Source organism: Pseudophryne corroboree, chromosome 4, assembly GCF_028390025.1.
Source record: "Pseudophryne corroboree isolate aPseCor3 chromosome 4, aPseCor3.hap2, whole genome shotgun sequence".
NCBI classification, from domain to species: domain Eukaryota; kingdom Metazoa; phylum Chordata; class Amphibia; order Anura; family Myobatrachidae; genus Pseudophryne; species Pseudophryne corroboree.
In genome coordinates this window covers 571,775,458-571,793,181 of record NC_086447.1, presented here as the reverse complement: position 1 = coordinate 571,793,181, position 17,724 = coordinate 571,775,458, and the positions used below count along the sequence as shown (strand labels likewise).

The 17,724-nt window shown below is 46.7% G+C and overlaps 1 protein-coding gene across 5 annotated transcripts in view; it reads right to left on the bottom strand.

The window, feature by feature from the left end:
• Positions 1-17,371, bottom strand: part of PCMT1 (protein-L-isoaspartate (D-aspartate) O-methyltransferase) — a 194,513-nt gene extending 177,142 nt beyond the window's left edge. For all 5 annotated transcript variants that reach the window (XM_063917453.1, XM_063917452.1, XM_063917451.1 and 2 more), the window contains exon 1: positions 17,074-17,371. In XM_063917453.1, the coding sequence (XP_063773523.1) occupies positions 17,074-17,356 (283 nt within the window). In that variant the 5' untranslated portion in view covers positions 17,357-17,371. The remainder of the gene's footprint in view (positions 1-17,073) is intronic.
• Between the last annotated feature and the right edge of the window lie 353 nt (positions 17,372-17,724).

The window sequence follows — 17,724 nt, the reverse complement described above, 5'->3', positions numbered from 1 at the left end:
TCTGAAAATGCGTTCCGGACCATTCGTCCAGCAAATCCCCTGAGATCTGCCGAATGGAATCGCTTCGTAAGAAGCCACCATTTTTCCCAGGACTCCTGTGCATTGATGCACTGATACTTGGCCTGGTTTTAGGAGGTTTCTGACTAGGTCGAATAACTCCTTGGCTTTTTCCTCCCGGAGGAACACCTTTTTCTGGACTATGCCCAGAATCATTCCTAGGAACAGCAGACGTATCGTCGGAAAACAGCTGCGATTCTTGGAATATTTAGAATCCAGTCGTGCTGTCGTAGAACTACTTTAGATAGTGCTCTTCCGACCTCCAACTGTTCTCTGGAACTTGCCCTTTTCAGGATATCGTCCAAGTAAGGGATAATTTAGATGCCTTTTTTCTTTGAAGAAACATCTTTTCGGCCATTACCTTGGTAAAAGGCCCGGGGTGCCGTGGATAATTCAAACGGCATCGTCTGAAACTGATATTGACAGTTCTGTACCACGAACCAGAGGTACCCTTGTTGAGAAGGGCAAATTTGGACATGGAGGTAATCCTTGATGTCCAGGGACACCATATAGTCCCCTTTTTTTTTTTTTTTTTTCCGGTTCGCTATCACTGCTCTGAGTGACTCCATCTCGATTTGAACCTTTTATGTAAGTGTTCAAAGATTTCAGTTTAGACTATGTCTCACCAAGCCGTCTGGCTTCAGTACCACAATATAGTGTGGAAAAATAATACCCTTTTCCTTGTTGTAGGAGGGGTACTTTGATTATCACCTGCTGGATATACAGCTTGTGAATTGTTTCCAATGCTGCCTCCCTGTCAGAGGGAGCCGTTGGTAAAGCAGACTTCAGAAACCTGCGAGGAGAAGATGTCTCGACTCTCCAATCTGTACCCCTGGGATAATACTTGTACTATCTAGGGGTCAACCTGCGAGTGATCCCACTGCGCGCTGAGACTCTTGAGACTACCCCCCCACCTTGAGTCCGCTTGCACGGCCCCAGCGTCATGCTGAGGACTTGGCAGACGCGGTGGAGGGCTTCTTTTCCTGGGAAGGGGCTGCCTGCTGCAGTCTACTTCCCTTACCTCTATGTCTGGGCAGATATGACTGGCCTTTTGCCTGCATGCCCTCATGGGAAAGGAAGGATTGAGGCTGAAAAGACGGTGTCTTTTTCAGCTGAGATGTAACTTGGGGTAAAAAGGTTGGATTTCCCAGCTGTTGCCGTGGTCCCCAGGTCCGATGGACCGACCCCAACTAACTCCTTCCCTTTATACGGCAATACTTCCATGTGCCGTATGGGATCTGTATCACCTGACCACTGTCGTGTCCATGACATCTTCTGGGTGATATGGACAACGTACTTATCTTGATGCCAGAGAGCAAATATCCCTCTGTGCATCTCACGTACATATATATATAGAATGCATCCTATTAAATGCTCTATATGAATAAAATATTTTCAGTCAGGGAATCCGACCAAGCCAACCCAGCACTGCATCTCCAGGCTGATGGCGATCGCTGGTCGCAGTATAACCACCGTATGTGTGTATATACTTTTTAGGATATCTTTCCAGCTTCCTATCAGCTGGCTCCTTGAGGGCGGCCGTATCTGGAGACGGTAACGCCACTTGATAAGCGTGTGAGCGCCTTATCACCCTAAGGGGTGTTTCCCAACGCGCCCTAATTTCTGGCGGGAAAAGGTATAACGCCAATATTTGCTATCGGGGTAACCCCACGCATCATCACACACTTCATTTTATTTTATCTGATTCAGGAAAAACTACAGGTAGTTTTTTCACTCCCACATAATACCCTTTTTTGTGGTACTTGTAGTATCAGAATTATGCAACACCTCCTTCATTGCCCTTAACGTGTGGCCCTAATGAGAAATACGTTTGTTTATTCACCGTCGACACTGGATTCAGTGTCCGTGTCTGTGTCGACCGACTGAGGTAAATGGGCGTTTTTAACGCCCCTGACGGTGTTTCTGAGACGCCTGGACCGGTACTAATAGTTTGTCGGCCGTCTCACGTCGTCAACCGACCTTGCAGCGTGTTGACATTCTCACGTAATTCCCTAAATAAGCCATCCATTCCGGTGTCGACTCCCTAGAGAGTGACATCACCATTACAGGCAATTTCTCCGCCTCCTCACCAACATCGTCCTCATACATGTCGACACACACGTACCGACACACAGCACACACACCGGGAATGTTCTGACAGAGGACAGGACCCACACTAGCCCTTTGGGGAGACAGAGGGAGAGTTTGCCAGCACACACCAAAACGCTATAATTATATAGGGACAACCTTATATAAGTGTTTTCCCTTATAGCATCTTTATATATATCTCAATATCGCCAAAATCAGTGCCCCCCCTCTCTGTTTTAACCCTGTTTCTGTAGTGCAGTGCAGGGGAGAGCCTGGGAGCCTTCTCTCCAGGCTTTCTGTGAGAGAAAATGGCGCTGTGTGCTGAGGAGATAGGCCCCGCCCCTTTTTCGGCGGGCTCGTCTCCCGCTATTTAGTGAATCTTGGCAGGGGTTAAATATCTCCATATAGCCTCTGGGGGCTATATGTGAGGTATTTTTCGCCAAAAAAGGTTTTCATTTGCCTCCCAGGGCGCCCCCCTCCCAGCGCCCTGCACCCTCAGTGACTGCCGTGTGAAGTGTGCTGAGAGGAAAATGGCGCACAGCTGCAGTGCTGTGCGCTACCTTTAGAAGACTGCAGGAGTCTTCAGCCGCCGATTCTGGACCTCTTCTTACTTCAGCATCTGCAAGGGGGCCGGCGGCGCGGCTCCGGTGACCATCCAGGCTGTACCTGTGATCGTCCCTCTGGAGCTGATATCCAGTAGCCAAGAAGCCAATCCATCCTGCACGCAGGTGAGTTCACTCCTTCTCCCCTAAGTCCCTCGTTGCAGTGATCCTGTTGCCAGCAGGACTCACTGTAAAATAAAAAACCTAAGCTAAACTTTCTCTAAGCAGCTCTTTAGGAGAGCCACCTAGATTGCACCCTTCTCGGCCGGGCACAAAAATCTAACTGGAGTCTGGAGGAGGGTCATGGGGGGAGGAGCCAGTGCACACCACCTGATCGGAAAGCTTTACTTTTTGTGCCCTGTCTCCTGCGGAGCCGCTATTCCCCATGGTCCTTTCAGGAACCCCAGCATCCACAAGGACGATAGAGAAATAACAGTTAGGAGCTGACTGGCTGGTGCATTATCAACTTGCACATTTCATTGCTTTATCACTTATTTATCCCTTCTCCAGGTTAATACATCTGCCCTATTGCTCTGATTCGCACTTGAGTCTACTATCTCATCCATGCAGGTTAAGATGAAAGATTTGGAGAACAGAAATAGGCGAAACAACATGGGCATCATTGGCCTGAGCCTATAAAACTTGGATATTCTGATTTCCACCTAGCTCCCCTCTGAGCTTGGCTGGCAGCAATATCGTTCGTAGTGGAGAAGATTCACTGGGTGGGGCCAGACTGCCAACATAACCAACGCAAAGCCCACCTAGTTATTATGCACATTCTTAAATGATGTGGACAAGGTGTATTTGCTGGAAACCTCTTGGGCTTCATTACAATGGTGACAAACTTCTCTTCCAAGACTTTTCCTATCAAGTTGCTATGAGACGCAGAGTTCTCTTCTCTTTGTAATTCTGTGTTCAAGCCTCATTCAGTTTTGCACGGTTTTACACTGTGCAACTCAGGGTCACGCACTATGGCAAGCAAGAATCCCCCGCCGCAACAAAGGCTGTTTTGCACTCTCTCCCCTCAGGTATCCACTTTGTCAGTGACAGCAGAAGATTAAAATGTTCTGTCACTATATTATTTTTTTTGTTGCTCTTCTGTACTGTTTTTCATGCTCTTTGGTGTGTCACTAGGACAATTAGTAACTTGCTCCCTCCGCTCCTGTGACGAGTGCAACATATGATTTTTCATTTCTTGTCAAGTTCTAGCGAGTGTAGATGAGGGTTAGCAAGGGAAATGCTGGGACGACTTTTCAACATGTGAAGAAGTCCAAAAAATGTGTACAATCTTGGAATGTTGAAGGACTGGATATGCCCATAAAAGAGCAAAAATCTTGAACACATTTAGAACATTTGAATCCTAATGTGGTAGTTCTCCAGGAATCTCACTGGAAAGAGGGAGACCCCAACGTTTTAAGGAATACGTGGATAGATGGTTTCAGGTTGGCATATATTCCCACTAAACAAAAGGGGGGAAGGGGGTACTGTTCTTTTTATTATGTATATTCAGTAAACTGTGCAAGGGAAAATTACCAAGGTAATGGGCCCGGCGCTTCAAAATGTGATGTTTAACCCAAAGCAGCTGTTTACAGGGATAGTTAATCCCTGAAAAATAATTATAGGAAAGGATATGCAGCGCTATAATATTCAGTATACGGTTTTAGATAGTCGAACAGATCTGAAGGCAGATTTCTGCTTCTTAAGTTTGAATTGAAGCATGAAAAGTTTACATTGACCACAAGACCTAACAATGTTTTTTGGGTTTTCTTTCAGATGTCTAGGTCTGCCTCCAGGATTGGGTTGAGGGAGAATTGATAATTGGTGTGGATTTTAACATCGCCCTATTGTTGGTCCAAGATGAGTTAGAACCAAGAGGTAGGTGGCGGGGTAGCGCACCTACTGCTTTGTTTCTAAAAACTTTTCGACTGCGCCAGCAGATACCAACACCCAACTTCCAGGGCATTCAGCTTTTATTGCCATCCCTATTCACATATCCACCAGAACTGATTTCTGGTTGATATCCACTGCTTAGGCTTGCAGATTCTGTTATTTGTGTGACAGCACTTTCTGATCATGAACTCAACCTTGTTTAGCCTCTCTTTTTCTCTCCACCTCGTGTCATGGCATATAACTGCCAATTCCACACCTACTGTACTTATTTTACCAGAAGACTATAAGGAATATCTAGCTTGCCATTTCTCTACTTATGTCGATGACAATCTTGCCCAAATTGATAATAATCACATTATTTCTTATGTAACTCCTAAGCAGTTGTAAAAACAGCGTTTTCATTCTGCCATGTTATCAAATGACTCGGACGTCAAGCTTTTGTAGAAGTACAATAATTATAAAACCTTATACACCAAGAAGGTCCCAATCTGGAAAACTTCTGGCTAAGTTTATTAGGATTCCCCAGACCTCCCCAAGTATTTTCTCTTAATCCTAACTAAGCGCCTCCCAGACCCCCAAGATATTACAAACTCTTTCTTGAAATATTATGAATCCCTTTATACAGCGCCTTCTGATGACCTAGCCCTAGGCGTACAGTTTCAGAATGAAGCAGCACCCCCTCTGCTTTCTGACGCTGACAAAAGCTCTACTGATGCAGCCAGTCACTGATTGTGAGCTACGCTTTCTTATCAAATCTCTTTCCAATTGCAACACTGGGGCAAGATGGACTACCTGCTGATGTCTACAAATTATTGCGTCCCCAGTTGCTGCTCCTTGCTGGGTTATTCTATAATAGATGGTCATAGGCCCCTAGACAATTTTATGGTGAGATTTAGATTGCTGGGCAGAGACCCAACTGCGGTACAGTCCTACAACTCTATTAAACCAAGGCCTGAAGTTTTTTTTTCCAGGCTTGTTGCCATTAGGATTAAAACTTTTCCATCCATATTTCATCCATCTCAATACAGTTTTGTCAAGGGCAGGATGTCAGTTCATAATGTCAGACAACTGACGGTGGCTATAACACAGTCAGAATAAGGCTGAGACAATGTAGTCATTAATGTGATGCCACAAGGCGTTTTATAGGTTGTCATGGACACATTTGTTCAGGTCCTAACTTATCAAGGTTTTGGTACTGACTTTGTCAGGATTTTTCAAGCCTTATATCTCAACTGAAAGGCCTCTCTCACAGTCAGTGGGATCAACACTCTGCCTTTCCAGCCACAACATGGTACTAGACAGGGATGCCCAATTTCCTCGATTATTCTTTAACCACTGTAGAGTCATTAATAAAGCATTTCTTTAGCTATTCAGCTTAAGCGGGATACACACGAAGAGATCCGTGTTTAAAATCTAAGCAATCTGACTAGATTGCTTAGATTTTAAGCACGGATCTGCCGTGTGTATGCCCCCAGCGATAGCGATGCGTGGGGCTATCGCTGGTGCTAGATTGTGCATGCATGCATGCACAATCTAGCGGGTCGCTCACTTCACCGCTGTGTGAAGTGAGCGGCCCCCCGTCCGTCCCCTCGCTCAGCACATCGCACTGTGCTGAGCGGGGGGAGAGATGTGTGCTGGGCGGTCTGTGTTAAGATCGCTCAGCACACATCTCCCCCGTCAGTACCCCCCTTTAGAGAGGCATCACTGTGGACCCTGTTCAATTTAAGGTGTCTGCCTTTGCAGACGACCTGCTACTGTATTTCTACAACGCATATGCAGGATTTCAACACTAACAAAATGGAAGCTTTGCCCTTTTTCCTACATGCTAGGGAGGGACGGGGGCGACAATTTCCCCTTTTGCTAGGTAGAGAATACGCCTAAATACTTTGAGCTATACATCCCATCACAACTCTGTTCTGTTAGGTTCAGTGCCTTGATTGAGTCTACCCTGGTGGATCATAGTGTCACTTCTCAATATACTTAGTACACTGTAGCCTAACTTAGTGAGTTTTCCCCATATATTGTACATACGCCACATGCTGTCGTTACTATTTGATAATGTGGTGCCTTATGGGCCAATAAATGCCTGTGTATATCCTTGTTGAAGCTGCAGTAGCCCTAGTCTCTGGAAGGGGTTAGCCTCCTGTTTCAAAGATTGTGCCTTGGTGTATAAAGCTGGCTCTTACTACTTCACACATATACTAATGCACCCATCAACTCCTAGAGCTAGACACAGGGGGCATTGCTAAGCAGGCTTCAGCTTTCCCAGGTCTCACTTTAGTACAGCTAAATTCTGAAACGTACCTGCTTCCTATGCAAAAATCTATCTTAAGTTGTTATACCGCTCCTACTTAACTATGAAATTATGATTACTTATTACTGACCCCTCCACATCAGCTTTTTTTTTTTTTTTTTTTTATGTACACAATTGTAGGAAGAGTAAGAAAAGCTTAAAAGTTTTGGCCAAAGCAACCAGAACATTTTCAATAAAGAATCTGATTTGTTGCTATGGGAAACACCATCATTATTCATTTTTAGAAGCTTTAGTAAATGTACCCCTTAGAAGCTGCACTTCTACATTGATTGTGGTCTTGTCATAAAGTCCAGTGGATTTGGAACCTTCTCAGCGGGAACTGGCAACTAACTGACCTGTGGGCACTACTAAACAGTCTTCTGACCCTACTGTTCGGCTGAACTGTGGCGCAAGGCTGCTCTTAGCAACAGTATCTGCTGTTTTCTTTACGAAAAGTTGATTTCCATCTAGTTTAAATGGATGAAAATCAATCTTGCTCGATGCTGGGTTTCAGGGGCTAAAAACACATTGACTAAACAGACAATTTTTTCTATATTTATTTTTAAATGTTAGTAAATTTGTGTCCCTGAAACCCAACATAGATGTTTAATTATTTTTCATTGATATAAAAAAAAAAAAATTAATTATATATATATATATATATATATATATATATATATATATATATATATATATATATATATATATATATATAAATAAATAAATAAAAAAAGGAAGGAAACCTGTAGTAAATAAAAGCCCTATTTTTTCTCAGTGGATAGCTAATGATATTACGAGTCTTGCTCTCATGTTATCCTGGCGCTCTCACCTTTTTATTATGGACTGGACTGAAATGTCCATTGGTAAAGAGAGTAGAGCTCACAATTGTTTATTTGGCACCGATATGTCAATGCTTTCTTTCTTCAGACCAAGGTTACCCTTAAGGCCGAAGTCTAGTTGACATCTTTGTATAATTTAGCGGTACTTCCTATGGGTTCCCCACCATAATGATTTTTGTAGCACTGGTATAAACCCCTCCCGACTCCATTTATTGGCTGGTCCTCTGTTCCCAGCAACAAATGCATCATCTATTCCCACACTACACCCCTCAGTTGCATACAGTTTTCACTGTGATATACTTTGTTTCCCAAGACAAAATTGTTTGTGATATACTTATGCTAGGTACACCGAGCACCTACATACTGTAGCTATTGTCTATTCTTTCCTATGTTTTTTATACTTGTAATGGTTTTGCTATTCTTGAACCTTCCAACAAACATTATTCAAATGTCTTGGGGGTTGGGGGTTCTGCGCAACCCTGCTATCCGGATCTGTTGCTACGGGAGCTGCTGGTGGCAATGGGCTATCCGTGCTCAGAGTGTGCTACACAGCTTATAATAGGTCTGTGGGCTACCTGCGCTCGCCTTGGGGATGGTGTGAGTGGGTATCTGTGAACAAATGATATAGCTAAATGTTTTCACATGCAAAGTTTATCTTTATTGAGTCACAGTGCTCAAAAACGAACAGAGTATGTGATACTGTTGGAAACAGTGTAGGAAAATGCAGATTGGATAAAGGGTACAATATTGTAAGCACAGAAACAAGTGAGGTATATGCAATGATTCAAACCCATAAAATACAACATGGTAAGAACAAGGTACCATACAGCTTGTTGTGCACAATGTGGAGTATACAGAAAGTCCGTTTTACATCTTTATATGGATGGATGTAGTAATCTGCTTATCAAAGTCCAGAGAAGTCCCGATTCCCTGATGTGGGGGTTGGGTTAGTCTGTCTCCAATTGCAGGTTAAAGCGTTATGGGGATGAGCAGGATGGGGGTTGTGTCATGGGGGATCGGCGTCACGACCCACCACTGGCAACTTACCCTTCCTAAGGTCTTTGTGGTGCTGAGCCGTCTTATTTCTCTGTATCCCCTCGAGGGTGGTGTTGGTAGTGGCTCCCCTGTCCCACTGTTCTCCACCGCGCTGGTACTGCAGGATTGAGTGGATCTTCTGCTGGCCGCTGACAGGACGTGCCGGTGCTGCTCGTCAGACCAGAAGTGCTGCTGGTGTTAGAGCCGGTGAAGAGACTTAGGTATGTCTATACCAGTGGGTGCCTGGGGCAGTTCTTCTTGGGTCAGGAGTCTGCTAGGTGCTTTGTAAGTGTTCTGTGGGTCTTTAGGTGCATGTACAACAGCTGGCGAGTTTGAGCAGCACTGCCCCAGGGATCGGAGATGACGGCTCTTACACCACCCTCAAGAGGGGATAGAGAGAAATAAGACGGCTCAGCACCACAAAGACCTCAGGAAGAGGAAGTTGATTACCAGTGGTGGGTCGGGATGCTGCCCCTCCATGACACAACCCCCAACCTGCTCATCCCCATAACGCTTTAACCTGCAACTGGAGTCAGACTAACCCAGCCCCCGCATCAGGGAATCGGGACTTCTCTGGACTTTAATAAGCAGCATACTACATCCATCCATATAAGGTTGTAAAACGGACTTCATCTGCACTCCACATTGTGCACAACAAGCTGTATGGTACCTTGTTCTTTCCATGTTGTATTTCATGCGTTTGAAACATTGTATATACCTTACTTGTTTCTGTACTTACAATATTGTATGCTTTATCCAATATACATTTTCCTACACACTGTTTGCAGCATTATCACACACTCCAGTGGTTCCCAAACTTTTTTGAATCTTGGCGCCCTAGTGTCAGAATTGTTTTCACTGCACACCTAGGCCAAAAGTTTCTTATTGAGAAATTTAGAAAGAAAAAAAAAATATATGAAATTAAGTAAATTATGTTTATATGTCATCCTTAAGTTCAATTATGTGGTGAAGGGACAAGATTTGCTTCTGTTTGTCCACATGTTTAATAATTGGCAGCCACAAGCAATGGTTTTGCCTATTACATTGACAATAAATAGTTTGAATCGGTCCTAGACCACCAACCTGAAGCAACCCTGCAAGTGTTGGGGTGCCGCGGCACACAGTTTGAGAACCACTGACATACTCTGTTTTTGAGCACTGCGACTCAAAGACAAAATGTGCATGTGAAATATTCAAGTTTATCATTTGTCACAGATACCGACTCATACCATCCCCAAGGTGCGTGCAGGTAGCACATAGACCTATTATAAGCAAACACTATTAAAAGAAAAAAAATAAGAATTTACTCACCGGTAATTTTATTTCTCGTAGTCCGTAGTGGATGCTGGGAACTCCGTAAGGACCATGGGGAATAGACGGGCTCCGCAGGAGACTGGGCACTCTAAGAAAAAATTAGGACTACTGGTGTGCACTGGCTCCTCCCTCTATGCCCCTCCTCCAGACCTCAGTTAGGGAAACTGTGCCTGGAAGAGCTGACACAATAAGGAAAGGATTTGGAATCCCGGGTAAGACTCATACCAGCCACACCAATCACACCGTACAACTCGTGATACTATACCCAGTTAACAGTATGAATAACAACTGAGCCTCACGAACAGATGGCTCATAACAATAACCCTTTAGTTAGGCAATAACTATATACAAGTATTGCAGACAATCCGCACTTGGGATGGGCGCCCAGCATCCACTACGGACTACGAGAAATAGAATTACCGGTGAGTAAATTCTTATTTTCTCTGACGTCCTAGCGGATGCTGGGAACTCCGTAAGGACCATGGGGATTATACCAAAGCTCCCAAACGGGCGGGAGAGTGCGGATGACTCTGCAGCACCGAATGAGCAAACTCAAGGTCCTCCTCAGCCAGGGTATCAAACTTGTAGAATTTTGCAAACGTGTTTGATCCCGACCAGGTAGCAGCTCGGCAAAGTTGTAAAGCCGAGACCCCTCGGGCAGCCGCCCAAGAAGAGCCCACCTTCCTCGTGGAATGGGCTTTGACTGATTTAGGATGCGGCAGTCCAGCCGCAGAATGTGCAAGTTGAATCGTGGAGCAGATCCAGCGAGCAATAGTCTGCTTAGAAGCAGGAGAACCCAACTTGAAGGGTGCATGCAGGATAAACAGCGAGTCAGTCTTTCTGACTCTAGCCGTCCTGGAAACATAGATTTTCAGGGCCCGGACTACGTCCAGCAACTTGGAAGCCTCCAAGTCCCGAGTAGCCGCAGACACCACAATAGGTTGGTTCAAATGAAACGCTGATACCACCTTAGGGAGGAATTGGGGACGCGTCCTCAATTCTGCTCTGTCCATATGGAAGATCAGATAGGGGCTTTTACAGGACAAAGCCGCCAATTCTGACACCCGCCTAGCCGAAGCCAAGGCCAAAAGCATGACCACTTTCCACGTAAGATATTTTAATTCCACGGTCTGAAGTGGCTCAAACCAATGTGATTTTAGGAAATCCAACACAACGTTGAGATCCCAAGGTGCCACTGGGGGCACAAAAGGGGGCTGAATATGCAGCACTCCCTTAACGAACGTCTGAACTTCAGGCAGTGAAGCCAGTTCTTATTGAAAGAAAATAGACAGGGCCGAAATCTGGACTTTAATGGATCCCAATTTTAGGCCCATAGTCACTCCTGACTGTAGGAAGTGCAGAAATCGACCAAGCTGAAATTCTTCTGTGGGGGCCTTCATAGCCTCACACCAAGCAACATATTTTCGCCATATGCGGTGATAATGCTTTGCTGTCACATCTTTCCTAGCTTTTATCAGCGTAGGAATGACTTCAACTGGAATGCCCTTTTCCATCAGGATCCGGCGTTCAACCGCCATGCCGTCAAACGCAGCCGCGGTAAGTCTTGGAACAGACAGGGCCCCTGCTGTAGCAGGTCCAGTCTGAGAGGCAGAGGCCAAGGGTCCTCTGAGATCATTTCTTGTAGTTCCGGGTACCAAGTCCTTCTTGGCCAATCCGGAACGATGAGTATAGTTCTTACTCCTCTCTTTCTTATTATCCTCAGCACCTTTGGTATGAGAGGAAGAGGAGGGAACACATAAACAGACTGGTACACCCACGGTGTCACTAGAGCGTCCACAGCTATCGCCTGAGGGTCCCTTGACCTGGCGCAATATCTGTTTAGCTTTTTGTTTAGGCGGGACGCCATCATGTCCACCTGTAGCCTTTCCCAACGGTTTACAATCAGTTGGAAGACTTCTGGATGAAGTCCCCACTCTCCCGGGTGGAGGTCGTGCCTGCTGAGGAAGTCTGCTTCCCAGTTGTCCACTCCCGGAATGAACACTGCTGACAGTGCTAACACGTGATTTTCCGCCCATCGGAGGATCCTTGTGGCTTCTGCCAACGCCATCCTGCTTCTTGTGCCGCCCTGTCGGTTTACATGGGCGACCGCCGTGATGTTGTCTGACTGAATCAGCACCGGCTGGTTTTGAAGCAGGGGTCTTGCCTGACTTAGGGCATTGTAAATGGCCCTTAGTTCCAGAATATTTATGTGTAGGGAAGCCTCCTGACTCGACCATTGTCCTTGGAAGTTTCTTCCCTGCGTGACTGCCCCCCAACCTCGGAGGCTTGCATCCGTGGTCACCAGGACCCAGTCCTGTATGCCGAATCTGCGGCCCTCTAGAAGATGAGCACTCTGCAGCCACCACAGCAGAGACACCCTGGCCCTCGGGGACAGGGTGATCAGCCGATGCATCTGAAGATGCGATCCGGACCACTTGTCTAACAGGTCCCACTGAAAGATCCTTGCATGGAACCTGCCGAATGGAATTGCTTCGTAAGAAGCTACCATCTTTCCCAGGACTCGCGTGCAGTGATGCACCGACACCTGTTTTGGTTTCAGGAGGTCTCTGACCAGAGATGACAACTCCTTGGCCTTCTCCTCCGGGAGAAACACCTTCTTCTGTTCTGTGTCCAGAATCATACCCAGGAACAGCAGACGCGTCGTAGGAACCAGCTGCGACTTTGGAATATTCAGAATCCAGCCGTGCTGTTGTAGCACTTCCTGAGATAGTGCTACTCCGACCAACAACTGCTCCCTGGACCTCGCCTTTATAAGGAGATCGTCCAAGTATGGGATAATTATAACTCCCTTCTTTCGAAGGAGTATCATCATTTCGGCCATTACCTTGGTAAATACCCTCGGTGCCGTGGACAGACCAAACGGCAACGTCTGGAATTGGTAATGGCAGTCTTGTACCACGAAACGGAGGTACACCTGGTGAGGTGGGTAAATGGGGACATGCAGGTAAGCATCCTTGATGTCCAGTGATACCATGTAATCCCCTTCTTCCAGGCTTGCAATAACCGCCCTGAGCGATTCCATTTTGAACTTGAACCTTCATATATAAGTGTTCAAGGATTTCAAATTTAGAATGGGTCTCACCGAACAGTCTGGTTTCGGTACCACAAACATTGTGGAATAGTAACCCCGTCCCTGTTGAAGGAGGGGAACTTTGATTATCACCTGCTGGAGGTACAGCTTGTGAATTGCCGCCAGCACTACCTCCCTGTCCGGGGGAGTAGCTGGCAAGGCTGATTTGAGGTAATGGCGAGGGGGAGACGTCTCGAATTCCAGCTTGTATCCCTGAGATACCACTTGTAGAACCCAGGGATCCACCTGTGAGCGAACCCACTGGTCGCTGAAGTTCCGTAGACGGGCCCCCACCGCACCTGGCTCCAACAGTTGAGCCCCAGCGTCATGCGGTGGATTTAGTGGAAGCAGGGGAGGATTTCTGTTCTTGGGAACTGGCTGTATGGTGCAGCTTTTTCCCTCTACCCCTGCCTCTGGGCAGAAAGGACGCGCCTTTAACCCGCTTGCCTTTCTGGGGCCGAAAGGACTGTACCTGATAATACGGTGCTTTCTTTGGCTGTGAGGGAACCTGGAGTAAAAATTTCGACTTCCCAGCTGTCGCTGTGGAAACGAGGTCCGAGAGACCATCCCCAAACAATTCCTCACCCTTGTAAGGCAAAACCTCCATGTGCCTTTTAGAATCCGCATCACCTGTCCACTGCCGAGTCTATAATACTCTCCTGGCAGAAATGGACATTGCATTTATTCTAGATGCCAGCCGGCAAATATCCCTCTGTGCATCTCTCATGTATAAGACTACGTCTTTAATATGCTCTATGGTTAGCAATATAGTGTCCCTGTCAAGGGAATCAATGTTATCAGACAGGGAATCAGACCACGCTGCTGCAGCACTGCACATCCATGCTGAAGCAATAGCAGGTCTCAGTATAGTACCTGAGTGCGTATATACAGACTTCAGGATAGCCTCCTGCTTTCTATCCGCAGGCTCCTTTAAGGCGGCCGTCTCCTGAGATGGTAGTGCCACCTTTTTTGACAAGCGTGTGAGCGCTTTATCCACCCTCGGGGATGTCTCCCAACGTACCCTGTCCTCTGGCGGGAAAGGGTACGCCATTAGTAACTTTTTAGAAATCACTAGTTTTTTTATCAGGGGAAGCCCACGCTTCTTCACACACTTCATTTAACTCATCTGAAGGGGGAAAAACCACTGGTTGCTTTTTCTCCCCAAACATAATACCCTTTTTAGTGGTACCTGGGTTAATGTCAGAAATGTGCAACACATTTTTCATTGCCGTAATCATGCAACGGATGGCCCTAGTGGAATGTACATTAGTCTCGTCGTCGTCGACACTGGAGTCAGACTCCGTGTCTGCCATCTGAGGTAGCGGGCGTTTTTGAGCCCCTGATGGCCTTAGAGACGCCTGGGCAGGCACTGGCTGAGAAGCCGGCTGTCCCACAGCTGTTATGTCATCGAACCTTTTATGTAAGGAGTTGACGCTGTCGATTAATACCTTCCACATATCCATCCACTCTGGTGTCGACCCCGCAGGGGGTGACATCACATTTATCGGCACCTGCTCCGCCTCCACATAAGCCTCCTCATCAAATATGTCGACACAGCCGTACCGACACACCGCACACACACAGGGAATGCTCTGACTGAGGACAGGACCCCACAAAGTCCTTTGGGGAGACAGAGAGAGAGTATGCCAGCACACACCACAGCGCTATATAAACAGGGATTTACACTACAAGAAGTGATTTTCCCTATAGCAGCTATAATACACAGTTTTGCGCCTAAATTTAGTGCCCCCCCCCCCCCTCTTTTTTACCCTATTGAGCCTGGAAACTGCAGGGGAGAGCCTGGGGAGCGTCCTTCCAGCGGAGCTGTGAAGAAGAAATGGCGCCAGTGTGCTGAGGGAGATAGCCCCACCCCTTTTTCGGCGGGCTTCTCCCGCTCTTTTATTAATATTATGGCAGGGGATTTTTACACATATATATAGTTTATTAGACTATTATGTGGTTTTTTTTTGCCATTTTAAGGTACTCTAATTGCAGCCCAGGGCGCCCCCCCCCCAGCGCCCTGCACCCATCAGTGACCGGAGTATGTGGTGTGCATAGGGAGCAATGGCGCACAGCTGCAGTGCTGTGCGCTACCTTAATGAAGACCGGAGTCTTCAGCCGCCGATTTCCAGGACGTGCTTCTGGCTCTGCAAGGGGGACGGCGGCGCGGCTCTGGGACCGGACGACCGAGGTCGGGCCTGTGTTCGATCCCTCTGGAGCTAATGGTGTCCAGTAGCCTAGAAGCCCAAGCTAGCTGCAAGCAGGTAGGTTCGCTTCTCTCCCCTAAGTCCCTCGTAGCAGTGAGTCTGTTGTCAGCAGATCTCACTGAAAATAAAAAACCTAATAAACACTTTCTTTACTAGAAGCTCAGGAGAGCCCCTAGTGTGCAACCAGCTCGAGCCGGGCACAGATTCTAACTGAGGTCTGGAGGAGGGGCATAGAGGGAGGAGCCAGTGCACACCAGTAGTCCTAATTCTTTCTTAGAGTGCCCAGTCTCCTGCGGAGCCAGTCTATTCCCCATGGTCCTTACGGAGTTCCCAGCATCCACTAGGACGTCAGAGAAAAAGAAAATGGATGATAAGTCATAGAAGATAGAAAACAATCATAAGCCAGGTATAGGAAGTTTTCTATGGAATGTCCTTCACACCACAATCTTACTGCACTAGTTATTACCTTGTGCTGTTAATGCTAAATGTTCAGATTGACTACAAATTGGCATAACCCATTTCCTACATATGGCCATGAAAGAGTTGGCTGAGCTGAAGTAATTTGAGCAGCTGTAAACATGGGTACAGGTTGTTCTAACCCTATTTATTTAATTTTCTACTTATCCCTAATTTTGAATGATGACTGCGGTAAAAGTTCAGAACATGGGGCACACTGTCCTAATATATACGTTAATTTGTAATGCAGTATAACATAACCTAAGTAAAACTTTTATCATGCATACTTTTATAGATATAGCTATTGTAGTGTAACCCCGTGGTTCTGAACTTGAGCTGATGATTGCAATAGGAGTTCAGACATCAAACCCACCTAACAATGCATGCCACCTCCATGTTTTGTCATGTTTATTATGGTGCATGTTCAAATAAATAGCAGGTTAACCCGTGCGCACTTCTAATAACAATTAGGGTATCTGTATGTGTTTAAGTAACTGCAAATTAATTTAAATAATTTTATTACTAAAGGGGAATGGCCAAGAACGTGGGGTGAGGACACTGACTAATTTCATAGCGTCTTATAATGTGGCCATGTGTTGTAACTATTAGCAACCACTGAGTTAAAACAGTCAGGGTCTATTGACCGCACTGGATATATCAGTAGAGTTGCAATTACAAGATGATAGCTAAAACTATACAGTCATGGACAAATGCTACATTATTTGTGAGCAGATACGAACTAAAAGGCGTGATTCAGAGATCACATTATTATACGCTGTGTAGTTTTTTTTTGTAATAGCAAATGTGACACACTTTACATATTTAACCCTTACTAACAAGTCATATGATCAGCATGTAATTAAAGGCCATGCAATTTGCCTTGGCAATTATTTGATATTTGTAGGGCACAGTGAAGAACACTGTGAGACACATTACTCTATGTGCGATGAATGCTTCATAGTACAGGACCTGTGACAGCTTGTTTGTGCATTGCACAGTCTGCCTCTCTCGCACACCCTCCTTTTGTGATACACAACACACACAGGCTCATCACACACAAATCATTCACCAACTGTAAGCATGTGCAATAATGGTCATATCCCTGTGCACGTCCAGCAGCAGGATACGGCGGTGTGCGCCTCCTGTGCCTGCATACGTGCTGTCACATCCACCATCTGCCTGCCCCGGCTCACACACTCACTGCGCAGGTTGCCGACCAGCTCGGCATGGTTGGCTCCCCCTGACTTCCAGGCCATGACCGCACACAGTGCACGGAGCAGGTACTCTGCTGCTTTCAGCGCGGCGACTGCGCCCAGCAGTTTGCCCAGGAAACCCAACACCTCCAGCAAGGAGACGTCATCCGCTGGCCCGCCGGGGGGAGAGAGGGCGGGGCCACGTACGGGCTCGGGGCCGAGGGGGAGACGGGTGTTCACGCCCAGCGCCGTCACACACGACACGTTCCCGGCCACGCCCAGCGCGGGCATTGACTCCCAGGTCTCAGGGGCTCGTCCTCCTGCGCAGGCGCCAGGCGGCACTGACGCGAAGGGAATGTGCTGGCAGTTAGCTTATGTCGCCCGTCCGCCAGCAGCACATCTGCCCACACATAGCCCGCACCAGTCACCCGCGGGCAGCGGTGTGAGGGCGATGGGTATTTCCGTCCTCCAAAGCTGCTGCTATGGGTGCCAACAGGAGGCGACGTGCTGCAGTGGGCAGATCACATTACTACAAATTACATTTCCAGGCGCCACCGCCCCCTCCACTCCCCTCTCGTAGTGGGCCTGGCCTGCAGCGATAACAACAATTCAGTGATACAGTAAAACATTTTTGATGCGACAAGTACACAGACAAGTGC